Source organism: Chlorocebus sabaeus, chromosome X (assembly GCF_047675955.1).
Source record: "Chlorocebus sabaeus isolate Y175 chromosome X, mChlSab1.0.hap1, whole genome shotgun sequence".
Lineage (NCBI taxonomy): Eukaryota > Metazoa > Chordata > Mammalia > Primates > Cercopithecidae > Chlorocebus > Chlorocebus sabaeus.
Window position 1 is genome coordinate 44,766,132 of NC_132933.1, and position 20,349 is coordinate 44,786,480.

Here is a 20,349-nt window from a genome sequence, read left to right on the forward strand (position 1 = left end):
ATTAAAATATGTGGCTTCTGCCTACATTCAAGTTTGTAAGGCCTTTCCTTCCTTGCCTGAAAAACAAAAAAGCTTTCAGTTTTTGATACAAAGCAATTAAAGACAAGAGGGATTGGAGTACTGGTTATTTTGTGACCTGCTAAAACTCTGGTAATTGTGTGCTTCATACAATGTTTCAAAGTCATTTGAAAAATAGGTAACTAAATAATTGACCTCAGTCAGGCTGCATTGGCCCAGTAGGGGGGAAAAACAACAAAGAATTAGCCACAGACAGGCGCCTGTAGTCCCAGCTACTCGGGAGGCTGAGGCAGGAGAATGGCGTAAACCCGAGAGGCGGAGCTTGCCGTGAGCTGAGATCCGGCCACTGCACTCCAGCCTGGGCGACAGAGCGAAACTCCGTCTCAAAAAAAAAAAAAAAAAAAAAAAGAATTAGCCACAGACTTACAGACAATAATTGCATACAGAATGGAAATGTTTAGTGGCGACGTTCTACATTCACAGCTATAAGCCTTTTTCGTAAGAGGACCTCACTAAAATAGTGCTGAATTCTCTTTGCGGAAAAAAAAGCTTTGCCGACACATGCTCAAAGTAAAGGCAATGACTTTTCACAGTGGAGATGCTAAAGTTAAACAATGCTTAATGTATTTCTGCAACATGGACTGTGATTTATGGCAATGGAAGAAAATTTAGCAAGTGTGGTATAAAAGAAAAATGAGCAAAAGATGAATAAAGAAGGAATATTTTGAATATAAAAGCTAGTTGTGTAGACGTTTTCCATTTATAATTCAAGCTTGAGAGAAGAAAAGGATTATTTTAGCTAGACTAAACCAGTCACTTCAAAGTATTAAAATTCTTACCTTTTCACCATCCCTTCCGGGTTCACCAGGGTAACCAGGATCACCAGGCAAACCCTTTAAAAAATAGCGGATAGGGTGACATGAGCACAAATGGTGGGGTTAGGAAATCTCCAAAAATTGTCTTTTCCATAGAAGCAATGAGAATACTGGCAAAAATGGTCAGTCAGAATTAACTTTCATAACTTAACCAAAGCTTGCAACAATTCAAGGAGTGTTTTCTCAGGAAAAAAAAAAATGCTGAATCTTGTGAGAACTCAGAGCTTTGTGGCATTTTAACTTGCTCTATTCCCACCACCTCTCCTCACAATCAAGGTGAAAACCAGCAGCCTAGCAGCAACTGGAGAAAAAAGAACAGGGCTGGAGCTCCTTCAAAGCCCCATTTCCAGAGAATTATGATTATTTGATCTGTCTGGTGGTTCAAAAGAAGACTATTTGCAAGGCTGCCTTTATTTGACCCAACTTGGGCTCTCCCAGTGCAAACAGAGAACAAGAGAACAGCCTCCCTACCGCCCAACCCCCATTTGTTGAAAACACTAAGAGGCAATTGTTGAATATCACAGCTGCCTGAATCAAGACAAAGACCAATTGTTCCAAAAGAAGCCAGGAACTGAGGCCCTGAATTTACCTCTTGATATTTTATAATATAAAATATTTTTGAACTAGAGATTGTAAATTGAGGATTGCCTGTTTAGTAAAATATCCTGAAACCAATTTATCTGAATTTAGTAATTCTAACCTATCTTGTTAAGAATTATCCTTTTCCCATGGAATAACTTACAAATTTCATCAAATATTCTCTCTGTCCTTGAAAAACTCTTGCCTACTGTGGATACTCTTGATACTGAAGCTGCTTGAAATAATGTTCTTGGAATTACATATTTTATTTCCCATGCCCCTTTTTGGTAGTAAGTAGAAATATTACCTGTCAAAACTTTTACTGAAAAAACATGTTCACACACACAGAAAAACTGTATGGGAATATTTATAATAGTTTTATTCATAATGGCCACAACACAGAAACAACCAAAATATCCTTCAATGGGTAAATGGATAAACAAACCATGGTATATTCAAATTATCAAATACTACTCAGCAATAAAAAAATGAACTGATACACAATTCAAAGTATTATGCTATGTGAAAGGATCCTGATTCAAAAGGCTATATACAAAATGATCCAATGTATCTGACATTTGGAAATAGGCAAAATTAAAGAGACTGACAAAATGATCAGTTGTTGCAAGGAGGTTGGGATAGGGGAATAGGAAGGAGATAACTACAAAAGAGCATGAGGGAACTTTTGAAGGTGATGGAAGTGTTCTTGATTATGGTGGTGGTGACACAACTGTATGTGTTTGTCAAAACACAGAACTGTAGCCGGGCACGGTGGCTCAAGCCTGTAATCCCAGCAATTTGGGAGGCCAAGACGGGTGGATCACGAGGTCAGGAGATCGAGACCATCCTGGCTAACACGGTGAAACCCCGTCTCTACTGAAAAAATACAAAAAAACTAGCCGGGCGAGGTGGCGGGCGCCTGTAGTCCCAGCTACTCCGGAGGCTGAGGCAGGAGAATGGCGTGGACCCGGGAGGCGGAGCTTGCAGTGAGCTGAGATCCGGCCACTGCACTCCAGCCTGGGCTACAGAGCAAGACTCTGTCTCAAAAAAAAAAAAACAACAACAAAACACAGAACTGTAAACTAAAAATAGTTCCTTTTACTATATGTAAATTATATCTCAATAAGTCTGACTTTAAAAAAATAGATGAACCTCAAATTTATATTTGGTGTAATTGGATTGTTTGTAATGCAAAGCATAAACGCTTGAGGGGAAGAATACCCCATTCTCCGTGATGTGCTTATTTCACATTGCATACGTGTATCAAAACATCTCATGTACCTCATAAATAAATATATACACCTACTATGGACTCACAAACATTTTTAAAAATTGAAAATTATATTCAAAAGACAAAGACTGGATAATTTCGATTCATTTAAACTATTTCCAGACCCCACACTCTTTGTCATACTCTTTCTCTACCACCATATGTTATACCAACATATAAATGTCTCCAGTTTTGCAGGGGGAAGAACCTTAGCTACTCACAGGAATTCCTGGTTGGCCGTTTTCTCCATCTTTGCCTGGTTTACCCTACATGATACAAAGAAATGATAGAGCAACAACATTTGTTAGTTAGGAAGCATAAAGTTAAAGAATATAACAAGCTTTATTACTGGCTTGGACTACATTAAGTAGACTTTTTAGACATCAACATTATAATGTCAGTAGTGATATTTTGAAACAATGGAAGTAAGATGTAGGAAGAAAGAATAAAATCACACACACACACACACACACACACACATTTAGAATTTTTTGCAAAGAATATTAGCAGTTACATCACTTACTCTTTTGCCTGGCTCTCCTTGCTCACCCTTCTCACCTTTCTCACCACCTGGGGGACCCTGTACACATAAAAATAGTTTCACATTGGTTCATAGAGTATTGTGTACCAATGCCAATTTACATTAAATGATGCTAAAGCACTTTAGGTTACTTACTGGAGGACCACGTATCCCTGGAGGTCCAGGAGGCCCTCGGTCACCAGGAAGTCCCTATGTAGTAGTAGGGGAAAAGAAGTTAATGTTAATACTGGAACATGCTTTTCATTCTAAGCACTAGCACTAGCTAGGAGCATTTTTAATAAACTGAACCACAGCTACATCTATGTTGCAGCAACATGGTTAGAGCTGGAGGCCATAATCCTAAGTGAATTAATGCATGAACAAAACATCAAATACCACATGGTCTCATTGGGGGCACAAGGACATAAAGATGGCAACAATAGACACTGGGGACTACTAAGAGTAGAGGGAGGCAGGTAATACTTGTAAAACTAACTTCTGAGTACTATGTTCACTACCTGGCTGATGGGATCTGTACCCCAAACCTCAGCATCATACAATATACCCAGGTGACAAACCTGTACATGTACCCCCTGTATATATAATAAAGGTAGAAATTTTTTAAACAATAAAATAAAATAAAACTAAATATCCCTCTAAAAAAATTAAACTGAACTGTATACTCATGTAGTATAACCAAAGATAATAGGGTGTTTCTAATTTAAGGTTGAAATATTCTAAGCAAAATTAACTAGAGCTATCTTTGCTCATTTCAGTTAATTTCTTGTCTATATACAAGCCAAGATTTGAGGTAAATAACAAGGCAACACTTAAAATGAAAAAATGACAATTTTTTATTCTTATAAAATATTTTATACAAAGTAAGAATACCTAAAACAAGGAGATTTTGGGGTCAAATGGCATACATATATTTTGGCAGATAATTAAATGGCTAAAGTCATATTGATGGTAGAGTTTCAATACAACTTTTCCTTTATTCTTAACTTTCTTATTCACATTTAAGAGAAACAAAAATGCACACATTCTGTTTGTTTAAGTGTGGGCCAGTATGCTTTAAAAATATATCTAATTTCCCTCATCTACTCTAGCAAAAGCAGGGTATCAGATAATTATTTCTAAACACAGCAAAGGCTTATAGAGTAACATTATCTTTCTCCTTGCATATCAGTGAAATGTAGAGAACACTGTCATCATTCTGACTTACCATAACCTAATTTTATACATGAATGGATTGTTCAAATAGCCAAAAATGGAAATAACCCAAATGCCCATCAACTGATTAATAAATGGATAAACAAAATGTAGACTATTTACACAATGAAATATTATTCAGCCATAAAAAGGAATGAAGACTGATATATGCTGCAAAATGATTTAACAAGAAAACACTATGCTAAGTAAAAGAAGCCAGACACAGAAGATCACATATTATATGATTCCATTTATATGAAATATCCAGAATAGAAAAATTTACAGAGCCAAGAAGTAGATTAGTGATTACCTAGGGCTGGTCAATTTGGGGAGAAATAGGGAATACAGCTAACATAGGTATGGAGATTTTTTTAAGGAAGCCTAAAAATTTTCTAAAGTTAGATTGCATGGATAGTTTCACTACCCTGTGAATACACTAAAAAAATTGAATTGTACACTTTAAATGGGTGGATTATATGTATGTAAACTGTATCTTGATAAAGTTATTTTAAAAATTTAATGATCTCAGCCAGGCGTGGTGGCTCACGCCTGGAATCCCAGCACTTTGGGAGCCTGAGGCAGGTGGATCACGAGGTCAGGAGTTCAAGACCAGGCTGGCCAACATGGTGAAACCCCATCTCTACTAAAAATACAAAAATTAGCAGGGTGCAGTGGTGGCACCTGTAATCCTAGCTACTAGGGAGGCTGAGGCAGGAGAATCGCTTGAACCTAGGAGGCGGAGGTTGCAGTGAGCCAAGATCATGCCATTGCACTCCAGCCTGGGTGACAAGAGCAAGATTCAGTCTCAAAAAAAAAAAAAAATAATAATCTCAGATCCTTGTTATTTAAAAAAATACCCTGATATATAACCACATTTCAGCTTATAATGCATTTTAATGGAATACCACTTACATATAAATATTATTTTTAATTTTTTATCATTTTATTTTTTCAGATTTATTGAGGTATAAATGACTAATTAAAAACTGTATATATCTAAGGTGTAAACAATGTGATGTTTTGATATACATATACACTGTGAAGTGGTTACCACCATCAAACTAATTAACATATCCATAGCAAGATTTTCATTGACTTCCTCCCTACTTACTCACCTGGTCTCCTTTCTGAAACTCTACATCAATTGGTCTTTTCTGTTCACTGATCTGCCCAGGTGGCCCAGGTGGGCCCTGAAGACCTTGCTCACCCTGTTTGCAAGACAAAATAAGGCAGTGATATTTCATAAGCACCACAGACAATAATATGACATGTAAGATAAGATAACTGCAAGAAGCAAGAGAAAGAAAGAAGGCAGTTCAAATGACTACAAAAAGAGAAAGCTGAGGGCTGAATAACCAACTCTCTTTCTTTACTCACCTTTTCACCTTTGGGTCCCTGGAAATTTAAGCCCATATTCCCCTGGAAAGAGAAGTTTCCATTTAAAAATCTCACTGACAGTAAGAAAAAGAATCCACACCAAATAAAAGATATAAAGAAAAAGAAAATTGCCTTTGGTCCTGGAAGTCCTGGTGGACCAGGAGGGCCCTATGAAGAGAAGAAAAAAGAGAAAATAAAATGTTATATTAATAAGTTAATTTTAAAAGTTACTTAGTTTCAGAAAGAGTAAGGTGTGAAAAAGCACATCAAAATAGTATTTTCTTTTCTGTTTTCATTTTAGTCAGAGACACACGTTTTAACTGATTAAAATGAGTTAGATGAATGTGAGTACCTCTGATGACAGAACAGAAATGGGCAAGAGAAAAAAACTGGGATGGGCAGAGGTAGACAGGTAGCCCCAGTGTCAAAAATCAATTCAAAAGTTAATCTCAACAGACCCATCAAATTTTTCACATCAGAATTATAGGTAAATTTAGGTACCATAAAGCAATTAACTATCAAGTTCCAAAAACCATGTGTTATTTTTTAAAATCCAGTTTCATTTTTATACAATCTGACTTTGTGTATCTGAGAATGTTTCAAGGTTTGAAAAATTAAATAGGCACCTTTCTGCTCAAGTATGTTGCCTCTTAACCTCAATGGGCCTATTTATTTATATATTGTATCTTGGTGACATTTCTTTCATTGGTTTCTTTTTTTTTTTTTTTTTTTTTTTTTGAGACGGAGTTTCCCTCTTGTTGCCCAGGCTGGAGTGCAATGGAACAATCTCGGCTCACCACAACCTCCGCCTCCTGGGTTCAAGCGATTCTCCTGTCTCAGCCTCCTGAGTAGCTGGAATTATAGGCATGCACCACCAAGCCTGGCTAATTTTTTTGTATTTTTAGTAGAGACAAGGTTTCTCCATATTGGTCAGGCTGATCTCGAACTCCCAACCTCAGGTGATCCACCCACCTTAGCCTTCCAAAGTGCTGGGATTACAGGCATGACCTACCGCACCCGGCCTCTTGGTGACATTTCTAAGATTTGGCTTCACCTGTTGAATTAGGGTTAATTCAAGGAATATCCAGAAATGTAAAGTGAATCGGTTAAGTGGCCACAATGGTTGAGGAAATTCAAGGTGTAACAACATACTCAAGGGGCACCAATGTTCCAACAGCAGAATTAGGAAAAAGCGTAAAAGTCCATAGTTTCATGCTTTGCATGAAGTCTACAACTAAAACAAACTGAAGGGTTTTGTAATCTTCCCCCAAAAAGTTATAGGAAAGCAGAAATCACAATCTTTTCTGGTAGATTCCTCTAGTATTTATCAAACACTATTTCCTTCATTCAAAAGTGCAGGACCAATTGCCACAAACAAAAATGTACAATCTATACAGGTATAATGAAAACTGTCACTTAAATATATGGTAGATGAGAGATAGAGTGGCACATGAGAAATTACTTCTACTGAAATACAATTTTCTTGGCCTTTTAAGAGGGCAACAGCAAAGTTGTAAGTCCAAAACATGACTTGAATGAAATCTAAGTATTGCAGAAGTAAAAATACTTAGAATTTACAAGGATAGAAAATAAGAGTGACTATAGAGGTAGTAAAGTAAGAGAATCGGTTACACATTCAGGATCTGTAGAAGTTTTGGGGGTATAAAAACCTGTGACCAATTGCATAGTGATCGCTCCCCTCACCAATTCTACTGTTTTGTCCCAGGCGCCTAAGAAATGAAAGCCAGTATTTTTTATGAAGCCCTGCTTTTGTTCTTCTTAAACAAAAAATTGCAGTTTGAAGAAACATGTTTCATCAAGTGATTAGAAAACTGCCTTAAAAGACTTTCTGAAATGGCCAGAATTGACTTCAACACTGATACATCAAGAAGCAACCAACAAAATATTTCATCGTAAATCTTTCCTTTTATATACCTCATTTTTCCATCTATAAAATGGAGCCATTACTTAGAATGCATATTATTCACCACATCATTGTAAAGTCACCTTTAAATAAGAAAATTATAATTTATGAATGTTGAGAATGCATTATGTTTTCAAGTATTATAAATAATATTTATATTCATGAAAGAAGTCAGAAAGGAAAGGGGGAGAAATTAAAGAAGAGAGCTTACCATCAAACCTGGTGGTCCTGGGGGACCAATTGGCCCTGGTATACCAGTGGGACCAGGTAGGCCCTGTTATAAAGTGAGTAAAGAAAATGATGAAAATAAAAAACAAAAAAACTAAAAAAACAAGCCCTTCATTGTATTTTTTTTTTTTTTTTTTTTTTTTTGTAGACGAAGTCTCACTCGTGTTGCCCAGGCTGGAGTGCAATGGCATGATCTCGGCTCACTGCAACCTCCGCCTCCTGGGTCAAGTGATTCTCCTGCCTCAGCCTCCTAAGTAGCTGAGATTACAGGCACCTGCCACCACGCCTGGCTAATTATTGTATTTTTAGTAGAGACGGAGTTTCACCATGTTGGCCAGACTGCTCTCGATATCATGACTCGGTCTCCCAAAGTGCTGGGATTACAGGCGTGAGCCACTGTGCCCGGCCCCCTCATTGTATCTTACAAAGAACTAAATGGATGAAATTTAGACTTCATTTAAACTTCAGTTGTCACTGGAATTCTGCTCTACAATTTTATCATTCAGCAATATTCTAAGTGAAATTTTAAAATGCATAGGGATAAAAGGATTAAGTAGTTATAAGAAAACTTGTGGTTTAAAGTGGTAAATAAATATAAGACAAATAATAAGGAAAATTTACAAAATAAAATGATAAAGGTATGCATTTAGTTGGGGCTTTTATGCCATAAATGAGAAGGGAAAGGCTAGTACTTTCAAGATAGCTTCTCTAATTTAAAAATAGATAAGATTAAAGACAGAGGGAAATAAGGGTAACTGGGATAAATTATAAGAGAATGATACAAGTGTTATGGAATAATTTGGCATGTTAAAAACCAAAAATTTGGCCTACAATCTAGCAATTCTATAGATAGATATAAATCATGGATTTTTTTGTAATGAAAAAATTGTGGGCTTGGCACAGAGGCTCACACCTGTAATCCTAACTAATACTTTGGGAGGCCTAAACAGGAGGATCGCTTGAGCTCAGATATTTGAGACCAGCCTTGGAAACATGGTGAGACCTTGTCTCCACGAAAAATTTTAAAAAGTAGCCAGGTGTGGTGATGTGCACCTGTGGTCCCAGCTACTCAGGAAGCTGAGGTGGGAGGATTGCTTAAGCCCAGGAGGTCGAGACTGCAGTGAGCCATGATCATGCCACTGCACTCCTTTCTGGGCAAGAGTGCAAGATGCTATCTCAAAACAACAACAACAACAACAAACACCACATAAAACAAAAAACACCAAATTGTAGTATGTTCACAAATGGAAAGTTATATGAAAGTGAAACTGAGTGAACTAAAGCCATATCCAATAATATGGATGAAACTTAGCATATCAAGTAGAAAAAGTAAGTTGCAGAAAACTACATAAATATTACATTACTTTATAAAGCAAAACTAAATATTCTATTACTTAGAAATATATGCATATATAATAAAGCTATTTCTAAGGCACAGTGGAAAACTCAGGAGGGTAGCTATGTCTTGGGGCAAAGCAGAAGGATTTGGTTACCAAGGGACACACAGGTTGATTAAAAATCATTTGTAATTTTCTAGCTCTTAAATGTTGTTCACTTTATAGTTATGCTTCATAACATACGTATATTTTGCATGTATTCTGTTGTATTTTCAAATATTACTTCATAACAATTTATAAAATATAAAGGGCAAGATTGAGTGAGTTTTAAAAACTGTGGATGGGTGATATCAAGTAAGAAATGAGAAGGTAGCTAATGAAAAAAGTTCCCAGTCTTGTATCTTAGTGATAAACTACCAGAAAGTTTTGATTTTTTATTTTGGGCAAAGGAATCAATTATCATGAAATATAAACCCTGAGAAATTGACCTCCTAATCTATATTCGAAAGTTACTGCTCTCTCTATGCATGTTTTCTACAGGCTAAAATTTTTTTCTTAAGATTACATTTGATGTTCACTATGCATAAACTGTATTCCTTCAGCCTTCAAAATATGTTCATATGTTATGCATAACTGATAGTGTTACAAATGATACATTTTAATATATTCAATGGGACACCCATACTTTTTATTTTTAATTAGGTCTTTTGTAAATGTACAAAAGACCCTACTGCTCTCCACAGTACAAGAATAAGAACATAGAACCCTATTTCTGCTGCCAATCCCCAAAAAACTGGATAGAAAAGCAAAAGAATGAAGCAGATGTTGTTAAAATTCTCCCTGGTCCAGATTGCTTTTATTTTCAGGTAGAAAGTACATGTAATGTCTAGTAAACATCTGATGATAATTTTTACGACAAAAACAGAGAGTACTAAAGGTTGAGGGATTGTTGTAATCTTTTGGTTTAATCAATATAGCAAAGAAAGAAAATCACCGGATACTTACTTGTACTCCAGGAGGACCTGGATATCCTGGATTACCCTTTGGTCCTGGCAGTGATGACATAATTATACTACCTGGTTCACCCTAAAAGAAGCCATCAATGGAAGTTCTAAGACACAGTTATTACACATGAAAACCAGCAAACCACAAAAATGATCTGAAGATTCAATTTGTAACAGAGATGTACTACAAGATTAGGCCATCTCGGTAATAAAAAACTTTTAAAGGAAAATGAAGAAGTGGCCAGAGTACACTGAAGAACAGTAGATTTATTGAGTGTAGTACCTTCAGTTACTCGTAAAAATTACGTAGTAAATATTAACTATTTGCCAACAACTGTGGTAGGTTCTGGGTAATCAGTAATAGAGAAGATAAACAAGGCCTCTGTTCTCATAAACCTAACAATATAATGGGAAAATACAGACCCTAATATGTAAAAATATAAGATGACAACATCAAGGGCTGCGAATATTAAGGGCTATGAAGAAAAATACGTGGTACAATAATTGAAAAAAAACTAGTGGAGAAAATTACTTTAGTTTGGGTAGTCAAAGAAGGGCAATCTGTGAAGGTAACATTCAGCCTGAGACTTGAAGGATAATGAGTCATTCAGGTAAAGACAGGAGGAAGAATATTAGGCAAAGTAAACCATATACACGAAAGACTCCAAAAGCAAAACGTTTGGCATATCCCAATAACTAAATGCAGACTGATGTGGTCAGTGAGCTAAAGGATAAGTTTAGTGGTTTAAGATAAGGCTGTCAATGTAGGCAAGGACCAGAGCATGCAGTTCTTACAAACAAACTATAGACTTTACCTTAGATACACAGTAGAAAGTCCTTGAAGATTTATAAGCAGGGAGATTAAATTATCAATTAACACTTTAAAAATATCATTCTTGGTTGCTTTGTAAAGAATAAAACAGGAGGGGAGGTAAGGATGGAGCAGTAGTGAAAAAAAGAGACTAGATAACAGGTTATTGCAGTAATCCAGATGAGACATTATGACTAACGTGGTAATAGTGGAAATGAAGAAAAGTGGATGAATTTAAGATGCCTTTTATAGGCACACTTAGTGTTTAGTGATGGAATTGAATGAGGAGGTGTGTGAAAGAATGGAAAATATAAATATTAACTTCCGGGTTTTGAGATCATGTAAAAGTGTACATAACATATAGAGATGTAAATCTGAGATACGAGGAGCCAGAGGGAGGAGCAGGTTTATTTTGTGGGTGGGTTTACTTAGAACATGTGGAGATGTCAGAGAGGCTGATGAATACACATAGCTAACTCAGAAGAAAAGTCTGATTTGGTATTCAGTAACTAGATAGTAATCAATAATATGGGCATTAGTAATATTTCTGGGAAGAAGGAGTACAGACTGTGACCTGATGCTTGATGGGCATAAAAGAATGAGCTTACATAAAAGACTGCAGAATAACCAGAGGTGCAGAAGAAAAATCAGGAAAGGACAGTGTAACAGAAGCCAGGGAAAAAAATAATTCTACAGAGAGTAGGTGGTCAACTGTATCAAAGTGTAAGAAGATGAAGACTTAAAGTGTCAGAAAGGAAACTCAAGTCTAATATACACATTTTCAAGTGTATCAGCACATACAAGGTACTTAAAGCCATGGGAACACAGGAGACTACTTGTAAGTTTACAAGCTTACAAGCTTGTAAGTTTACACCTGCACAACTTCTAAAACATCAATTTTAAGACAGAAGTTTGAGTCATTATCCTATTGAAGTTGCGGGCTATCCTAATATTTTATTCAAAACATTCGTTCCCCAGGATGAGATGCTTACCTTCATACCTGGGATCCCAGGGGGTCCCTATTATTAAAAAGAAAAAGGATTATTTTATATGTATGAGAGAGAAACAAGTCAATTACAGAATGTTTTCTAAATAGAGTATAAACTGAGTAGACTGCTGTAGCATCATTTCTGAATAGGATGTATCTTAGGATACTTAGAGGTGACATTTATATACATATAAAATTCTTGCTTTTGCCCAGCAGAAAGCTATATTACCAACTTCTTTTTGAAACATTTTCCTCTAGTTTATTACTTTAAAATGTATTACTTTGTTCCACATGAATGCACTGGGCTTTCTCACTACATGTCTGCTTCTTTTGTTAATTCCTGTGTTCATCATAATCCCAAATTTTATAACTTACTGGAGGACCCTGTAAACCAGGAAAACCGGGACTGCCTGGAAATCCACGTTCTCCCTAGAAGGAGTTAAAAATAAAGAGCATGGAGGAACAAGAAACAAAGAATAACTATACCATCAAGATATGACTTCTTGAAAAGATTTCTGTAAAAGCCATTTTGAAACATGCCAGATTGCCAAAAAGTTCATTAGCCTTCACTTTTCAATTACTTCAATATCAACTATCCATATCAATTCAACTTTTCTCCCAATTCATCCATCCCAATCAGAAGCAAAGAAAAAAAATCATCCACCTCAGTTCTTTTCTTCCAACAAAGACATTTTGAGACAATCACGCCACAAATTCCTATCATCACATTTAATAGTTACTGATCTGCCCCAATTTCCTGCCCACGTGTTATATAGATTCTTTCTTTAACTGCTCTATTGCATTTTTCTTTTATCGTAAACTATTTCAAATTATTTTTGTAAAGGGGAAAAGATGGTAAGAAAGAAGGCCATTAATATCACCAAGAGGACAATAATAGCAATAGTTCTAGCAATTGCAGGTCATTATGTTTTCTAGGCACCCAGTACTAATATGGACACTTGGTTTAGAAAACAAAAGCTGAAATTGTTGAAGAACACCAAAGCAACCTCATTTCAAATACCTATACGCCATGGTAATCCTAGAAACAACTTCATCAGAAGGTTTGAAAGAATAAAATTACTACTGTTGTGTCTTTGTGAGTCCAATACCCTTCTCTCCACCTTGTTGCACATGGGAAAAGTAGGTCCCGAGAGAAAGGAAGTGGCCTAGACATCAAGTTTAAAAGAGAGAAAAAGAAAAAAACCTATATATTGTGGCTCCAACTTTAAAGTTCATTCTTTTACTTACATAGTAAGAAATGTAAGAAAAGCATTCAGACTTAAAATATGCATAATAAAACAATTTAATTTGTTTAAAGTTTGTTACTCACATAATTGGAAGCCTGAAACACAAGTTAATCAATGCTCCCTTTAATCATATAGCACACTGTCCTGATTATAGATACACTGGGCCTTCAAATTTGAAACTTTGGCTAGTGGTCTGTTTGTTGCTTAAAGCACACTGGAAAAAATAAGTAAGTATACAAAAATAAACAAATAACCAGACAAGGCACAAAAATTTAGTCCAATTTAACATGAAATGTATCAGGTAAACTAACTCCACATTGGTCTTATCACTTTAAGGTTGCCCTAGCTAAAATGAAGAACATGATTGGTCCTCACAAATCCCAAATTTAAAAAATTATTATTAACAAGGGTTACATTGACCTGAAGAAATATTGGAGATGAAAAGAACTATACTGCCTCAAGTATATAGTACAGTAATTATCACAAAATATGGCCATTGTAATGCAAAATAGTTTGTTCGAGTTATTTTAAAAATATGCCCTATATAAAATCTGACATATGCCATTAGTTAGAAAGATCTGGCCAGGCGCAGTGGCTCACACCTGTAGTCCCAGCACTTTGAGAGGTCAAGGCGGGTGGATCAAGAGGTCAGGAGTTCGAGACCAGCCTGACCAACATGGTGAAACCGCATCTCTACTAAAAATACCAAAAAAATTAGTTGGGCATTGTGCCACATGCCTGTAATCCCAGCTGCTCAGGAAGCTGAAGCAGGAGAATCACTTGAATCCGGGAGGCAGAGGTTGCAGTGAGCCAAGATCATGCCATTGCACTCCAGCATAGGCAACAGAGCAAGACTCCGTCTCAAAAAAAAAAAAAAAAAAAAAAAAAAAGAAAGAAAGAAGGATCTAAGGTATTTTATGAATAGTTTTACAGAATATTATGTGAAAAACAGAAAATAACAAAAGAAAATACAGAGAATAACAATATATTGCATTAACCTAAAGGAAAAGGAGAAAGGGGAGGGAATAAGAATTGGTTATAATATGTAAGCTTACAAGAAGAGCAAAATTTCCTCATTTTTTCTTGCTATCTATTACTTTATATTCAATCCAACAGTCGACTAAAGAGAAGAAACATTGGATCAGAAAAAAAAAGTTTGCCGTATCTAAAGTTAGGGTTATTTAAAATTGTTAAACGTATCATCTTTGCCGATGAAGAAGTTTCAGGTTTCATACTGATGGTTTATAGTAAAAATGGATGTGCTGCATTACATATAATTTTTTAAGATTTTTCTTAAGGAAGTTATTTGGTGTGTTAAAAAAAACTTAAAAACATGAAATATTTGAAAACATAAATTGTACCTAGGTTTTTAATAATGGCAAAGCAAATGAATGACATTCAGAAGTGTTACTTTCAACAACTGATATAATATTTGAAACATATATGTCCTAATTCTGTTTTAATTCTCATCCTACTTTATGCTAAAGGCAAAAAAGGATTTGGTAAGTAATCTTCAACCCAATGCAACATCCCACCTAATTATAAATGTTTAATGAAATTATTGATAGTTCAATATATAGAAAATTATAGTCAGAGCATACTTTATGTAATATCCTAGACCTGAAGCCACTATATCCCTTCTTCTACATTCTTCATATTGATTTCTTTAGGTTTTTAAGTTAATTATTGTCAAGTATACTACCTAAGATTAAGTGGATGGATCTCACCTTGGTTCCATTGCATCCAGGAATACCTTGAGGTCCTGGGGCCCCATCATGGCCTGGCATTCCCTTTGAAAAGCGACACAACACATGTATAATATGTCTTAGATTACTTTTCAAGAGGTTTCAAACTAAAAAGTGAAATGCTACTTACAGGAAGACCTGGTGTCCCTGGAAATCCAGGAAGTCCAGGAGGACCCTATAAGAAGAAATAAAATCCTTAAACTAAATGACAACCAATAACAATAAAATAATATCCTACCTAAGGATATTATGAAAATTATTTTAGAATAGATTTGGAAAAAATGTGTCTCACTATTTATTACCACTCATTGTTCTTTGAAACATTAGAGAAAAATCTCTTATATGTGTTTAAAAGTCTCTTTTTTTTTTAAAATTTATTTATTATTATTATACTTTAAGTTGTAGGGTACATGTGCATAACGTGCAGGTTTGTTACATATGTATACTTGTGCCATGTTGGTGTGCTGCACCCATCAACTCGTCATTTACATCAGGTATAACTCCCAATGCAATCCCTCCCCCCTCCCCCCTCCCCATGATAGGCCCCGGTGTGTGATGTTCCCCTTCCCGAGTCCAAGTGATCTCATTGTTCAGTTCCCGCCTATGAGTGAGAACATGCGGTGTTTGGTTTTCTGTTCTTGTGATAGTTTGCTAAGAATGATGGTTTCCAGCTGCATCCATGTCCCTACAAAGGACACAAACTCATCCTTTTTTATGGCTGCATAGTATTCCATGGTGTATATGTGCCACATTTTCTTAATCCAATCTGTCACTGATGGACATTTGGGTTGATTCCAAGTCTTTGCTATTGTGAATAGTGCTGCAATAAACATACGTGTGCATGTCTTTTATTGAAAACTATAAAAGAAACTTCAATTCGAGGGAGTATTGTCTTCATTGCACTTATTAGGAGGAGGCAAATTCGTGGATGAAATGTCTCTTCTAATGGATAAAGATCTCCCAGGTTTGTGATGAAAAATTAATTCAGCAGGGGATGGGGGAGGAGCAAATATATTGCCCCTGAAGACATTAACAGTGATCACTCCCAAAATTCTTAAATTTCTCTGTCATGATTGGCAAAAATACAAGTTTGACAATATTCTCTGTAGGTGAGGCTATGGTGAAAAAGTATTCTCATATACTGCTAATGAAGATTCAAACGCTGTGGAGGGAAATTTGGAAATATCTAGCAAAGCTACCCATGCATTTGCCTTTTGACCTAGCATTTCACTTCTAAGAATCTATCCTAAAGATACCCTAGAAATTATTAAACAAAATATGAGAAACAAAGTTAACAACTGCAGCATTCTTATAGCTAAAGTTTAGAAACAATCATATAACCAGTTATAGTTAAAATTAGAAACAACTTGATATGGTTTGGCTGTGTCCCCAACGAAATCTCATCTTGAATTGTAGCTCCCATAATTCCCCCATGTTGTGGGAGGGACCCGGTGGGAGATAATTGAATCATGGGGGTAGTTTCCCCATACTGTTCTTGTGGTAGTAAGTCTCACAAAATCTGATGGTTTTATAAGGAGTTTCCCCTTTTGCTTGGCTCTCATTTTCTCTTGCCTGCTGCCATGTATGATGTCCCTTTGCTCTTCTTTCATCTTCTGCCATGATTGTGAGGCTTCCTGAGCCATGTGGAACTGTTAGTCCGTTAAACTTCTTTCCTTTATAAATTACCTAGTCTTGGGTATGTCTTTATAAGCAGTGTGAGAACAGACTAATACACAACTCAAATGACCACCAACAGGAACATGACTAAATAAATTATGGCACATTCACATCATGTAAAACTATGATTACTGTGTAAAAACTAATGATTACCTCTCAAAGGAAGATTAAAACACTAGGGAAATGGCAAGAAAGAAAGGGAAGCATCTCTGACTACACCTTGTCTTATAAAACCACATAGACGTTTTAAATAATTTAAAAATTTTTTAAAAGGTAAAAAAGGAAATCATTAAAAATGAAAAATAAATTGGATCCAGTGTACTTATGTTTCAAGTTGTTGACAAAACCATACAGAGAAAAGAATTACTTCAAGTGCCTTTCATCAAACATGGTGTCTTGACTGTAATTCTTTAGCAAAACTGGTCAATTCAAAGGGGAAAATCCCAGCAAATAAATAATTAATGGCTCTCAAGAATCCTATTATCACTATTAAAATTTAAATTGTTATTTTGTTAAATTATACATTGTTATTTTGAAGCATATTGTAGGAAATAGGCAGATTGTAGGAAAAAGCAAATAAGAAATTACATTTATGTTATTAGGAATGAACATTTTCACCTCAACAGAGAGAGAGATGAGGGGGAGAGATAATAAGTATACAAAACCTTTCTTAATTTTAAATTGCAATTGGAAGTAATAATATGAACTCATGTTAATTTTCTCTTAAAAATACATATTTCCACTGAGAAGACATTGAAACAATGACAAATCCAGTAGCAATAAAAACCCGTAACATTCGGACTGTGGTATCTAAATCACATTTTTCACTAAAAAGAACCTGGAATCAGAGATATGGCCCATTTCAGATCTAAAGGGAAAATGCAAAGGATGAGCCTGAAAGAGCTTGCTGTGCCAAAAAGCAAGAAGTTATCAAAGATCAGTGGAGTTTTCTGAAAAGAACACAGGACAGGAGTCAACTTTAAAAGGCTTTCACAGGCAAAAGATGGGACAAACTGGACTTCAAAAAAATGACTACAATTGATTGAAACACACAAATTCCATGTGCATATAATGAAAACAAAAAGTCAAAGAACTTTCCTTGATGACCACTTGAAGTTTCTGGTGTAGCAACTCATCCTTATTAGAATTCCAGCTAATAAATGAATGATTAATAGAGTTTTAAAAATCAGCATCTTACAAGTCTGAACAAAATAATGACCATCCATGGGTGCCAAATCATTAGTGTAAGTTGACAGGGAAATTTTTGATGGCAGAATCAGGCTAATGTTATCTGAGAATACTGATCAAACCTAACATCAAAAAAAAAAAAAAAAAAGAATAGCCTGATATTCATGCTGCATAAGGTTATTCAATAGGTAGGTTCACAACACTACCTATAAAGTATACTTTTTCCTATTTTCTTTAATGTTATTGCAGTATGATTTACATACAGCAAAATATACCAATCTTAAGTGTACAATTCTGTACTCCCAGAAAGTTCTTTAGTGCCTCTTCCAAGGCAACCTGAAATTTGCAAGAAATATGGGGGACAGAGGAACAATTTAAATGACATCATGAAGAAACAAATCAGCCAAATCCAGAATGTGGAACGCAGTACAATGGCCCAGTTTTTCTGATGGCATAATAAAACAAGTTTAATGAACAGCAACCCAAAGCAATACATGGAACTTGCTTGGGTCTAAGTTGAATAAACCATTATAAAAGGACATCTTTCAGACAACTGAGGAAAACTGAATGTGGACTGAACGTCAGAGTACTGAAAAACTATTCCTAATGTTTAAAGGTATGATGATGGTTTAGTTGTTATGTGGTTGTTAGTTAGAGGGGCATGCTGAAGTTTTCATTGGTAGAATGAATGATGCAAGGGATTTACCTTAAAATATTCCAAAAATACAGAGGTAAGGTATATGTTAAACAAAACTATCAAAATGTTGTTAATTTTTGAAGCTGGGTGATGAGTTCACGGGGGGTCATTATACTATATGCTCTGTACATTTGTATATTTTTATCAGTTCCCACAATAATGTCTTCAAAATTCTCCATGTCAAGAATTGTCTGTGAGCTGACACCTGAGGATGCAGAAACTATCAGGCCACCTATTCCCAAGAACTGGAGTTCTAGTTGAGGCACATGGAGTATCAAAGCAATCTCAATCAAACACCTGCAATGAGAACTGAGAAAACAGCCAATTCTTTTTAGTCTAAATAGTGCTTAGAATATAGAACATAGTTAATGTTAACTATAGGGATATTAAAAATTATTTATATTATTATAAAGAGCTTTAATAGTATATTGATATCAATTTTTACAGAAAAATAAAGAATTATGTCTGCTGAAATAAACTAAGGGTTTTGAGTTTCTTACCTGCTTTTCCAGTACCCTATCCGTATCAGTCATAAGATGCACACAAGGCAAGCTACACGCTTTTAAGAAGTATATAGCAAATATAATATTTTTAATGTTTGTAAAATTTATACATCTACTAAATTTCTGAAGATCAAATGGTTATCTTTGTCACACATGTAAACATGCTATGTCACCAATTATGTATTTTATTTTCAAATTAGGGAGCTTCATCAATCTATGAACACAGTATTTCAGAGCTAAAAGGGACCTTGGAGATTGTTCTGTTTAGCTCTCTAACTTAACAAATGAAGAAGCTGAGGTTCAGAAAAGCTAAATGTGATTTTTTAAAAGCCAGTACTATTTTTTAAACTACAGTTTCCTCTCAGTTGTAAAATACACGGTAAGACATATGTCAACTTAAAAGCTTTTGAGAAAAAATTATACTAAATGTACATTTCAATTTTGAGATGCATCTTTACTTTTCAGAGCCTCAAGACTTGAAAAGTCACGCACGTTAGATTTGAAGAAATGCAGTATTCCAAAATAGTTATTCTTTAATATAGTGGTTTAAACTAAACTTATTCTCTTCCAGATACACAAAAGAATGATAATGTTTATACATGGTACACTAGGAGGATATACAGTCTGAGGTAACCAGCCTTCTGGACCTAGGCTGAGATAATCACACTAGTTAGGAAGTTCTGGTTTAAACCAACTATATGATACAGATTTTTAATTAAATGACAAACTTTAGAATTCAAGACTTTCATAATTCTCAACCATAAGCTACTTTAAAATCATTTTATATTAAATAGACATATATATATACACATATATAATAGCTATCAAAATACTAAAGAAGGGTTAGTTACAGACATATACCAACTCTTAAATGTAATTTTTTGAAGACTGTATTTATCTTCCTGCCTTTTAATATGGGTCTTTTCCAACTGTCTCATAATATTTCATTGTTCTTTATCTGTTTCCACCAACAAAGTATTTGATATAGAGAAAATACTACTTACTCTGATTCCTTTTGGTCCTGGTGGCCCTGGAATTCCATCATCACCCTGAAAAATGCAATATTTTTAGTTTTTTTCCTTCAAAAAAGTCCTCAAATAACTAATTTTCAATTATAAAATAGGAGATTTAAACTACTGTAAACATCTG

General features: G+C 35.3%; 1 protein-coding gene across 6 annotated transcripts in view; it reads right to left on the minus strand.

Moving 5' to 3' along the window:
• COL4A5 (collagen type IV alpha 5 chain) overlaps positions 1-20,349 on the minus strand; it is a 280,778-nt gene that overhangs the window by 129,909 nt on the left and 130,520 nt on the right. For all 6 annotated transcript variants that reach the window (XR_012091918.1, XM_073013468.1, XM_007992530.3 and 3 more), the window contains exons 5-18: positions 20,205-20,249; positions 15,266-15,310; positions 15,118-15,180; positions 12,519-12,572; positions 12,148-12,174; positions 10,346-10,426; positions 7,987-8,049; positions 5,984-6,019; positions 5,852-5,893; positions 5,590-5,682; positions 3,419-3,472; positions 3,266-3,322; positions 2,964-3,008; positions 858-911 (exon numbers count right to left, since the gene is read on the minus strand). Coding sequence is in view for 5 of the 6 variants with exons in the window: in XM_073013468.1 (XP_072869569.1) it covers positions 858-911; positions 2,964-3,008; positions 3,266-3,322; positions 3,419-3,472; positions 5,590-5,682; positions 5,852-5,893; positions 5,984-6,019; positions 7,987-8,049; positions 10,346-10,426; positions 12,148-12,174; positions 12,519-12,572; positions 15,118-15,180; positions 15,266-15,310; positions 20,205-20,249 (759 nt within the window). In the remaining variant the exon portion in view is untranslated. The remainder of the gene's footprint in view (positions 1-857; positions 912-2,963; positions 3,009-3,265; positions 3,323-3,418; positions 3,473-5,589; positions 5,683-5,851; positions 5,894-5,983; positions 6,020-7,986; positions 8,050-10,345; positions 10,427-12,147; positions 12,175-12,518; positions 12,573-15,117; positions 15,181-15,265; positions 15,311-20,204; positions 20,250-20,349) is intronic.